This window comes from Trachypithecus francoisi, unplaced genomic scaffold, assembly GCF_009764315.1.
Source record: "Trachypithecus francoisi isolate TF-2019V2 unplaced genomic scaffold, Tfra_2.0 Lachesis_group15, whole genome shotgun sequence".
In the NCBI taxonomy this organism is placed as follows: domain Eukaryota; kingdom Metazoa; phylum Chordata; class Mammalia; order Primates; family Cercopithecidae; genus Trachypithecus; species Trachypithecus francoisi.
Window position 1 is genome coordinate 113,592,447 of NW_022681460.1, and position 11,018 is coordinate 113,603,464.

At 57.5% G+C, this 11,018-nt stretch overlaps 1 protein-coding gene across 1 annotated transcript in view; it reads left to right on the forward strand.

Moving 5' to 3' along the window:
- Positions 1–5,167, forward strand: part of CLCN7 (chloride voltage-gated channel 7) — a 32,399-nt gene extending 27,232 nt beyond the window's left edge. The window contains exons 18-25 of the mRNA XM_033236268.1: positions 1,295–1,346; positions 1,529–1,656; positions 1,859–1,944; positions 2,139–2,268; positions 2,852–2,911; positions 2,998–3,174; positions 3,489–3,569; positions 3,857–5,167. Coding sequence (XP_033092159.1) covers positions 1,295–1,346; positions 1,529–1,656; positions 1,859–1,944; positions 2,139–2,268; positions 2,852–2,911; positions 2,998–3,174; positions 3,489–3,569; positions 3,857–3,943 — 801 coding nt within the window. The 3' untranslated portion in view covers positions 3,944–5,167. The remainder of the gene's footprint in view (positions 1–1,294; positions 1,347–1,528; positions 1,657–1,858; positions 1,945–2,138; positions 2,269–2,851; positions 2,912–2,997; positions 3,175–3,488; positions 3,570–3,856) is intronic.
- The last annotated feature ends 5,851 nt before the right edge of the window (positions 5,168–11,018 follow it).

Genomic DNA, 11,018 nt, shown 5'->3' on the forward strand with positions numbered 1-11,018 from the left:
GCCGAGCCAGGTCTTGAGTGGCGCTGGAGGGGGGCTGCGGGGCCCTGCCGCCGAGCCAGGTCTTGCAGCCGTGCGGACCGGAGCAGGGGTCCCAGGGCAGGACAAAAGCATCGCGCCTCGCGTTGTTCACGGGCCGTGAGCATTGTCCTGAGGTGACAGCGCGTGTACTGTGGTAGCACAGCCTGTGTGGAGTCTGGACCAGGCAAAGGTTGGGGCTGGAGGCTTATGTCCTCATTCTTGAGAATGGGATAAAAAGCATGGGTGATTCTGAGCTGCCACAGAGCTGTTTCTAGGCTCCATGGGGTGGACGTCCGCCCAGGGCTGCTCTCTGGGAGGCCGGGCACCAGAGCAGCATCCACTGCCTGCCAGACCTTGGCCTCCACAGGCCTTCCTTCTCTGCCTGCTTCCTCTGGGGCTAGGTTCCCTTGTATGTCCTCTATTTCTCATGTCAGTGGCTTAAGTAACACTGAACACCTGTAAGAGGCCTTGGCAGGAAGCCGCCGGCCGTGCTCCCAGCCCCGGCAGGAAGCCCCCACTCCTGCTGCCCAGGCCTGTGTGCTTTGCCCATCTCCCTGCACACAAGGGTCTGGTTTGGTTTGTTTTGATTTTTAAAATTGAGACATGATTCACATACCGTAAGACTCAATTGTTTTAAAGAGGACAATTCAGCGGCATTTCTCACATTCATGAGGCAGTGCGGCCATCGCTGCCACTTCTAGAATGTTCCGTCATCCCAGACTGGAAACCCTGTGCCCACTGACACTCATGCCCCACTTTCCCTGGCTCCCAGCCCTGGCAGCCACTGGGGTCTTCTGGTCTCTGGCTTTGCCCACTCCTGACGTTGCCTCTACGCGGAGTCGCCGTCTGCAGCCTCCATGCCTGCGTTCTTTGGCTGAGCCTCGTGTTCCCGGGGCTGTCCGTGTCCTGTGAGCTGGAGTTTCGCTCTTCATGCTGGGCGGCGCTCCCTATTTGGCCTGGGCTGCTGCATGGTGACCATGCCCTCTGCACCCTCCATGCCTGCCACTCCCCTGTTCCTCAGGTGCCGAGCGCCCGGTTCAGGTCGAGGGCGCAGCCTCCGCAGCAGGGTGTGCTGTGCTGGGTCGTTCTGCGTGTGTGTACGCAGCCACAGGGTTCTTTTTTGGGCATGGGGCTGCTGGGCCTGGGCAGGGCCGCCTCCGTCTGTGTGTTTTGGTCAGTTTGGGCTGGGGTCTAGGCCGGGCCTCCTCCGTCTGTGTATGTTGGTGGGTTTGGACCTGCCACCACACTGACACCTCCTCTGTGTCACCTCCCGCAGATTTGGGCGGACCCTGGCAAATACGCCCTGATGGGAGCTGCGGCCCAGCTGGGTACGTCCCAGCTCTTGCCCAGTGGGTGGGGGGCTCCACAGGGTCAGGAGGGGGCCGTGGCTGTCGTTGCGGGGCTAGGGTCTGGGGGCAGGTGGATGGTATGGGTGCTGCCCAGAGAAGGCGGTGGCCACGTGACCCTGAGCCAGGCGGGTGGACGTGCTGGGTTCCTGATGGCCCCATAGGCGGGATCGTGCGGATGACCCTGAGCCTGACGGTCATCATGATGGAGGCCACCAGCAACGTGACCTACGGCTTCCCCATCATGCTGGTGCTCATGACCGCCAAGATCGTGGGCGACGTCTTCATTGAGGTGTGCCAGTGCTTCAAAGCCTCACCCTGAGCGCGCGGGTGCTGCCGTTGGGGAGGGGCCCTTGTGAGCCCAGCCTCCAAACAGCCAGTCCCCAGGGGGTGGGCTCGGGTTTCCAGGGTGGCCTCTGGGTTCCTAGGGGTAGGCTCCGGGCTCCAGGGATGGGTGTGGGCTCCTCAAGCCATGTGTCGCGCCCCGCCCGCAGGGCCTGTACGACATGCACATTCAGTTGCAGAGTGTGCCCTTCCTGCACTGGGAGGCCCCGGTCACCTCGCACTCTCTCACTGCCAGGTATAGCGCCCACGACAGCTGTGGGTGGGGAGGGTGTCCAGTGGCCTCTTGTCACACAGGGGCGGGGTGCACGGCTCGCAGGCTCCAGGTAGCCCCGCGTTCCCTGTCCAGTGGCTTCACACCTCACCAGCCCACGGGGGTGATGTGGGAGTTGGTGGCGCGTGACGGGCTGTGTGGCCGGGCTGCTCTGGCAGGGAGGTGATGAGCACGCCAGTGACCTGCCTGAGGCGGCGTGAGAAGGTCGGCGTCATTGTGGACGTGCTGAGCGACACGGCGTCCAATCACAATGGCTTCCCCGTGGTGGAGCATGCTGATGACACCCAGGTACCGGGCACCCCATAGACCGGGTCCCGCCATGTGACCTCTGTTGAGTCCAGTGGTGAGAAGCACACGGCGAGGTTCACAGGACAGGGAAGCTGCATGTTTGGGTGCACTGTCGATTCTAGGAGTGCTGGGAGCTGAGAGTGCAGCCGTAGGGGGCCGTGTGGGCGCTGAGGCTGGGCGGGGCTGCGGCCTGAGAGCCGTGGCTTTGTCAGGAGGCCCTGACAGGACGCACAGCTCGGCCGCTGCCGTGTGTCCCTTAGACGTGGACACTGGGGGTTTAGGGTTGGTTTTTATTGGGACCCAGTGGGGCTGCATCTGCCCTGCAGCAAAGCCACCGTCCCTGAGCCCTTGGCTTTCTGCAGTGCACGGTCAGGCCCCACTGCCCTGGCACTGATCCTTGGGTCCTGTGGCATTGTGCACATGGAGTGCCATGGCGAGGCTGGTGTGAGCAGGTGACCACTGACACGGGGCCCACACCCAGACGGGACATCTGGCTGGAACAGGGTCAGAGAGGGGCCCGACACAGTATTCCAGCACAGCCCCCACCCTTGGCCGTCACCCTGACCACAGGCCTCTCTCGCAGCCTGCCCGGCTCCAGGGCCTGATCCTGCGCTCCCAGCTCATCGTCCTCCTAAAGCACAAGGTTCGCGCCAGGCTCCGGGCCGCCGGTGGGTGGGGGCCCCAGGGGGTGCTGCCTGGGTGCGTGATGCAGGGCTCTGCCGCCCACAGGTGTTTGTGGAGCGGTCCAACATGGGCCTGGTGCAGCGGCGCCTGAGGCTGAAGGACTTCCGTGACGCCTACCCGCGCTTCCCACCCATTCAGTCCATCCACGTGTCCCAGGACGAGCGGGAGTGCACTATGGACCTCTCCGAGTTCATGAACCCCTCTCCCTACACGGTGCCTCAGGCATGTGCAGGGCATGAGTGCGGGGGGCTGGGGCCGAACAGTGGGGGTTGGGGTCCAGAGCCTCGTGGAGGGGCGGTCATGGGGGCCGGGGCGGGGCCAGGAGTCAGTGACTTTGTCTCCTGTGGAGGGGCCTGGCAGGCTTTTAGGCTTCAGGCCGCAGAGCCGAAGTCAAGGGGCTGAGCAGGCTGGCCAGATAGGTGTGGGGGCTCAGGACGTGCCTGGACGCCGTGGTGGGGGGCTCAGGGAGCCAGCTCGGGTGAAGCCCCGCCTCCCCTGCCGTGTGGGCGGCACTGACGGCTGTGCGCCTGCTGCAGGAGGCATCGCTCCCCCGGGTGTTCAAGCTGTTCCGGGCCCTGGGCCTGCGGCACCTGGTGGTGGTGGACAACCGCAATCAGGTGAGCGGGGGCGGTGAGGGTGCGGGCGTGCCGTGCAGGCTCCCCTCTGCCTCCTGCCCGTGCTTACTCTCAGTTCCTGGCAGGGGACACTGAGGCACGGGATCCAGCACCCAGTCCGCCCATGCCCCATGGCCACATCCCTCCCCAGCGCTGCGCTCAGCTCGGGGGCTGTGCTGAAGCCCCCAAGGCCCCCAGCCTGTGCTGCCCCAGCCACACACAAGGCAGGGAGCTCCACAGGCAGGCGGGAGCTGACCCGTGGGCCCCTGTGGCTTGGCCTTGTCCTGCAGGTTGTCGGATTGGTGACCAGGAAGGACCTAGCCAGGTACCGCCTGGGGAAGGGAGGCTTGGAGGAGCTCTCGCTGGCCCAGACGTGAGACCCAGCCCTGCCCATGGTGGGCACCAGTGCTGGCACGCCGGCCCCTCCGCACTTCCTCCCGGAGTCACTGGCCTCTCGGGCCAAACCATGCTCCCCAGCAGTGGCGATGGCGAGCATCCTGCAGCTGGGCGGGCAGGCGGCGGGCACAGAACTGACCCTCTCATGGGACTGACCCTGTGTGGGCAGTGGTCTCCTCCCTTGGCACCTCTTTGCGCGCGCCCAGTCTCCGCTCTCCTCGTCTCGGTTTCTTTATCTCCAGGGATCAGCTGTGTGTGTGACCGCCCCACTGGGCTGTCAGCCTCTTGGGAGCCAGCGGCAGGGCCGGCACCTGCGTGCCTGTGCCCGCGTGTGTGAGACAGAGCCCTCGACCCTGCTGCTGCCCTGAGGGCTGCCTGCCCTGGAAGGGCCCCTCTGCCTCCACACCTGTGGAATCTTCGAGACTTGGGAGCTGGCCTGGCCCCTCAGCCACAGGCTTGGCCTCGTTTTCAGCCGTGAGCAGACAGCCTGTGGTCCCTGGGCCTGAGCCATGGACTCGTAGCGCCAGGGTTTGACCGCCCCAGAGAGCAATCTCGCGGTGGCGCCACAGAGGAGCCCGGTGCACTCCCCAGCCTGCATCCGGCTTGGGTACACAGGCCCAGTGGACTGGGGTGATGGGCCCTGTGCTGTGGTGTCGAGAGCTGAGAGGAACCACCAAGGCCCTGAGCCCCACGCCCGGCCCTGAGCCCCACGCCCGGCCCTGAGCCCCACGCCCGGCCCTGCTTTGGTCCCTGAGCCTCAGAGCAGTGGAGTTGCCGCCCTGTGGGCCGTCGCTGGGAAGGCAGTCTTCCCCTAGCACGTGGGGACCCCCTCGGGGGTGGCCTCCCTACCCCGCCCCTGCCGGCCACCAAGTGCAAGTGCAGCAGGGGCCTCAGAGGACACCTGGCCCAGCACAGGGCTAGAAGGGCCGTGGGCACCGGAGCCGAGAAGTCCCCACCTGCCCACCTGTGGGCCCCTCGGAGGCTCCTCAAGCCAGCCTGGCTGGACCCTGTCTTACACGGCAACTTCCGTGTCCCTGTTAGAGCCACATGGGTCCCTCCATGGGGGGCTGGGGGTGGCTCCCTGCTGTGTATTTCCTCCCCAGGGAGTGGGGCCTGCCCAGGAGCAGACGCCACACCCCCTGCTTAGCCCTCACGGGGCCCCAAGGCGTCTGAGTGCGCGAAATAAAGAAATCCTCTCAGCCCGCCTTTGCCAGTGTCTTCCCTCTCACCCCGCCCGGACCACATCCAGCAGCCTGGGACTCGCAGGGCCCTGGGGTTGGTGTGCCATGCGGAGTGATACAGGCGGGAAGGACAGCAGCTGCGGGCACCTGGAGCACCAGCCACATCCTCCTCCTCGTCCCCGCCCCTCGCCTCCCTCCTGGGGGCCTCTGGGTCCTGGCTGGTGGGTCTGGGGCAGAGGCACTCCAGGTGGAGGGGTGGGGCTGGGGTGCCTGCACTGCACTGACGCCAGAGGAAAACTCCTGGACCTCAGTTTCGGAGTCCGGGCGCCGGAAACGTGGGTGGGGTTTTCCCTCACAGTGGTTCTGTACTGAGGACCTGGAAGTGATTGTATTTTGGATATTGTATCTGGTTGAATAGAGCGGTCAGAGGCAGGATTCACGCGGCCTCTTTTTGCTTTTTAATGGGGCTGCTGAGCAAGGCTGGAGTTACCATGGAGCCCGCCTGTGCTCCCACTCCAGTGGCGCTGCCCAGGCCTCAGACTCTGCTCGGGCGCGGGCCTGGCTGTATCTGGGGTGTCCTGAGGCTCTCGACCTCCCTGTTCCCAGCATCCCTCCCTGCTGCCCCCTCCCCCGGCAGCTGAAGGAAGTCCCCTTTGCTAGAGGACACGTGTCTGTGCCCCCTTGGGAGTGGGGCGCCTCAGATACATCCAGAAGCAGGCAGCTGGGGGCCCTGCGGGAGTGGGAGAGCTGATGGCTAGAGTTCCACGGGCAGCTGGGTTGTGAAGCCATGAGGTTCTGGGGAGAGAAGGAAGGTTCCGGAACAGCCCCGCTGCCCCACACCTGCCTCTCTGTGTCCACAGAGGAGTCTCGCTTTGTCACCCAGGCTGGAGTACAGTGGCGCAATCTCGGCTCACTGCAACCTCTGCCTCCTGGGTTCAAGAGATTCTCCTGCCTCAGCCTCCCGAGTACTTGGGACTACACGTGCCTGCCACCATGTCCGGCTGATTGTTTTTGTATTTGTAGTAGAGATGGGGTTTCACCATGTTGATCAGGCTGGTTTCAATCTCCTGATCTCAAGTGATCCTCCCACCTTGGCCTCCCAAAGTGCTGGGATCACAGGCGTGAGCCACTGCACCTGGCCTAACTTCGCTAATTGTTAACATTTTTGTAGTGGTGGGGTCTCACTACTTTGTTCAGGCTGGTAGATAATCCAGTAAGCACTGAGGTGGTTGTGCTGGCAGAGGCACGGTGGATAGAACTGACTCTGTTTCTAGAACAGTTGTTAGTACTAGTTAGAATGGATTGCTGCCATCCTGGCTAACACGGTGAAACCCCGTCTCTACTAAATACACAAAAAACTAGCCGGGCGAGGTGGTGGGCGCCTGTAGTCCCAGCTACTTGGGAGGCTGAGGCAGGAGAATAGCGTGAACCTGGGAGGCGGAGCTTGTAGTGAGCTGAGATTGTGCCACTGCCCTCCAGCCTGGGCGACAGAGTGAGACTCCATCTCAAAAAAAAAAATGAATTGCCGCCTACTCCAGGAAGGAAAAGATCTGATACAATCAGTCTTCCACCACTGGTTAGCTAGTCCCTCCAGTGTTAGAGTAATACTGAGAATTCAGCATCAGTATCTTCTGTTGGCAGTTTGGTCATTCATCAGTGGCAACAGGCATATCAGCCTTTGGTTACAAGGAACCCATGATATTGGGCCCATGCTATCACGGCCTCTCCATTAACAGACCCATTGTTTAAGCGCTGAGATGGCCAAGGAGAGAGTCTGGCTGACATCCATAGGAGAAGTTAACCTGTTCACCTGGATTCTGAGTGCCTCTGGTTGACATTATTATGAGACACAAAGGTCTACACATTTTATGCCTATTTCATCCAAAAAAAAAAAAAATTGTTTTTGGATTTAATTTATTCTTTTTTTTTTTTTTTCAATGGAGTCTCACCAGGCTGGAGTGCAATGGTATGATCTTGGCTCCACCTCCTGGGAATTAATTTAATCTTTTTTTTTTTTAATTTTAACTTTTTTTTAGAGACGGGGTTTTGCTGTGCTGCCGAAGCTGGTCTTGAACTCCTGGCCTCAAGTGATTTTCCTGACTTGGCCTCTCCAAATGCTGGGATAACAGGCATGAGCCACCACGCTCAACCTGTGCCTGCTTCTTTTAATCTATCCACTTACTCCATTCTCCATTTCCTTCTTACCCAGACCTCTCGTCCCCATCTTCTAATCTTTTCTTTCAGGGTCCTGTTTTTTTTTTTTTGAGCTTCACTCTCTTGCCCAACCTGGAGTGCAGTGGCGTGATCTTGGCTTACCACAACCTCCACCTCCTGGGTTCAAGTGATTCTCCTGCCTCAGCCTCCCAAGTAGCTGGGACTACAGGCACCTGCCACCATACCTGGCTAATTTTTGTATTTTTATTAGAGACGGAGTTTTACTATGTTGGCCAGGCTGGTCTCCATCTCCTGACTTCCTGATCCGCCCGCCTCGGACTCCCAAAGTGCTGGGATTACAGGTGTGAACCACTGCACCTGGCCAATTTTTTTTATTTGTTTTTGTTTTGAGACAGAGTCTCACTCTGTCACCCAGGCTGGAGTGCAGTGGGGTGATCTGGGCTCACTGCAACCTCTGCCTCCCGAGTTCAAGCGATCCTACTGCCTCAGGCCTCCTGAGTAGCTGGGACTACAGGCATGAGCCACCACGCCCGGCTAGTTTTGTATTTTTTTAGTAGAGATGGGTTTCACCAAGTTGGCCAGGCTGGTTCCGCCCTCCTGAGCTCAAGTGATCCCCCGCACCCGGCCCCGGGACCCTGATTAACCAGACAAAACACTCAACACTGGAAATGACATCTCGGCCCATTTATCCCTCCATCCAGAGTGAATGAACAAACAAATACACTATTCTCAACTCTACTCACTGGGAGAATTTCCCTTTAGTGCTGTCTTTTAGGGGCTCCCCTGAGTAGAGCTGTGGTGCAGCACCATCCTTTTTAGTGCCAGTGTATCATCTGACCCTCTGTGGACCACGCCTAAGTTTCCTGCACCCGTTATGGGCACCTGGCCTTGGTTCTTACTTTCTACAGAGCAGTAGCCACATACTGATTGCTAGAAGCTGTGTTGAAATGTTTCTTGTGTTCAAGCTTTAAAACAGCCATCCCCAGCAGGCTATTAGGACCGGCTCCAGGTATGTTCTTGCCAAAAGATTGAATCTGAGTCATGAGCAAGTGCCAGTATGTCAGTAATTGTCATCTATTCAGCCTTACGTTCCACTCCCCTGCTCCAACAACCTGAAGGTGCACTCCTTTGGTTTCTGTTTGGACATAGTATTCCTAATTCTGTAATTCTTTTGGTGTGTAACCTATTTTCTCTTTGAGCAGGAAAGCTACTTCCCTGCCTGGGTTATGCTGACACCTTGCTCGGTTTATCAGTATGAGCCTGGAGGCAGTGAAGGATGGCAGAGAGAGATCTTAAGGACGAGAGTCATTTGTGAGGCATCTGCCTCAGGTTAAGTCTTCTTGCAAGGTGTCCAAGCCAGCTGAAGTGTCTCTCTTCCAGCTAAAGAGCAGACTGTTTCTGATAGCCTGGGGAATTAGGAGCATCCAGGATTCAAACTTCTCGTGTTTATCCACCCAAATATCTTTATCCGAAGTATTAGTGTCCCACTTTCTATCAGGGCCTGACTTTGACAAGAGTTTTGTTGAGGTTTTGAAGCAATGCTGCCCTTACTCTTAGAACCTAGGCCTGATTTTTAGTGCAGTCTGCCCTGTTGTTACAAGTATCGAGGGTCTTCTGAAATGCTGTCATAGAGGCTCTGTTGCTTTCACAGCTTAGCTTGTTAGCTGGTTTACCATAGCTTGTCCTTTTTTCTTTTTTTGGAACATTCCAGTGCTTCCAATGTTAATATACAAATGGAAGAGGTCCATCGAGCACAGGTGGAAGGAGGTCTACTGAGGCCCTTCTTCCTAAGGGTCTTCTTTTCTTTTCTTTTCTTTTCTTTTTTTTTTTTTTCCTGAGACAGTCTTACTCTGTTGCCCAAGCTGGAGTGCAGTGGTAAGATCTCTGCTCACTGCAACCTCCACCTTCCAGGTTCAAGCGATTCTCCTGCCTCAGCCTTGCGAGTAGCTGGGATTACAGGCGTGCATCGCCACACCTGGCTGATTTTTGTATTTTTACTACAGACAGGGTTTCATCATGTTGGCCAGGCTGGTCTCAAACACCTGACCTCAAATAATCCACCTGCCTTGGTCTCCCAAAGTGCTGGGATAACAGGCATGAGCCACCGCACCTGGTCCTAAGGGTTTGCTTTCTTTTCTTTTTTTCCACTGTGTTGTCCAAGCTGGAGTACAGTGGCACGATCTCGGCTCACTGCAACCTCCGCCTCCCAGGTTCAAGTGATTCTCCTGCCTCAGCCTCCCAAGTATCTGGGATTATAGGAGTGCGCCACAGGCCGGGCGCGGTGGCTCAAGCCTGTAATCCCAGCACTTTGGGAGGCCGAGACGGGCGGATCACGAGGTCAGGAGATCGAGACCATCCTGGCTAACACGGTGAAACCCCGCTCTACTAAAAAATACAAAAAATTAGCCGGGCGAGATGGCGGGCGCCTGTAGTCCCAGCTACTCGGGAGGCTGAGGCGAGAGAATGGCGTAAACCCGGGAGGCGGAGCTTGCAGTGAGCTGAGATCCGGCCACTGCACTCCAGCCTGGGCGACAGAGCGAGACTCCGTCTCAAAACAAAAAAAAAAAAAAAAAAAAAAAAACAAAAAAAAAAAAAAAAAAAAAAAGGAGTGCGCCACAATGCCCCGCTGATTTTTACAATTTTAGTAGAGACAGGGTTGTGCCATGTTGCCCAGGCTGGTCTTGAGCTCCTGGCCTCAGATGATCTGCCTGTCTTGGCCTCCCAAAGTGCTGGGATTACAGGCGTGAGCCACCGCGCCCTGCCAAGATGATTGTATCAAGTATTTTAACTGCCGGCGGGGTGCAGTGGCTCAAGCCTGTAATCCCAGCACTTTGGGATGCCGAGACGGATCGGATCACGAGGTCAGGAGATCAAGACCATCCTGGCTAACACGGGGAAACCCCGTCTCTACTAAAAAATACAAAAAACTAGCTGGGCGAGGTGGTGGGCGCTTGTAGTCCCAGCTACTTGGGAGGCTGAGGCAGGAGAATGGCATAAACCCAGGAAGCGGAGCTTGCAGTGAGCTGAGATCCGGCCACTGCACTCCAGCCTGGGTGACAGAGTGAGACTCCGTCTCAAAAAAAAAAAAAAAAAGTATTTGAACTGCCCACTAAGACAGGAATCAACATTTTTCAGAGGAAGGTAACACAATCCAGACTCCTACAACGTATTATTCACAATATCCAGTATTACATTTATTTATTTATTTATTTGAGATGGAGTTTCACTCTTGTTGCCCAGGCTGGAATGCAATGGTGTGATCTCGGATCACTGCAACCTCTGCCTCCCAGGTTCAAGGGATTCTCCTACCTCAGCCTCCCAAGTAGCTGGGATGACAGGCATGCGCCACCACTCCCGGCTAATTTTACGTTTTTAGTAGAGACAGGGTTTCTCCATGTTGATCAGGCTGGTCTCGAACTCCCAACCTCAGGTGATCTGCATGCCTCGGCCTCCCAAAGTGCTGGGATTACAGGCGTGAGCCATTGCGTCCGGCCCAGTATTACATTTCAATTTCCTAGACATACAAAGAATGAGGAAAATAAAATCTATAGTCAAGGTGGGGGGAAAAGTAGTCTATACAAATTAAACCCAAGATGGCCTAGATATTAAACTTATCAGAAAAAGAGTTTAGGCCGGGAGCAGTAGCTCATGCCTGTAATCCCAGCGCTTTGGGAGGCCAAGGTGGGCGGATCACCTGAGG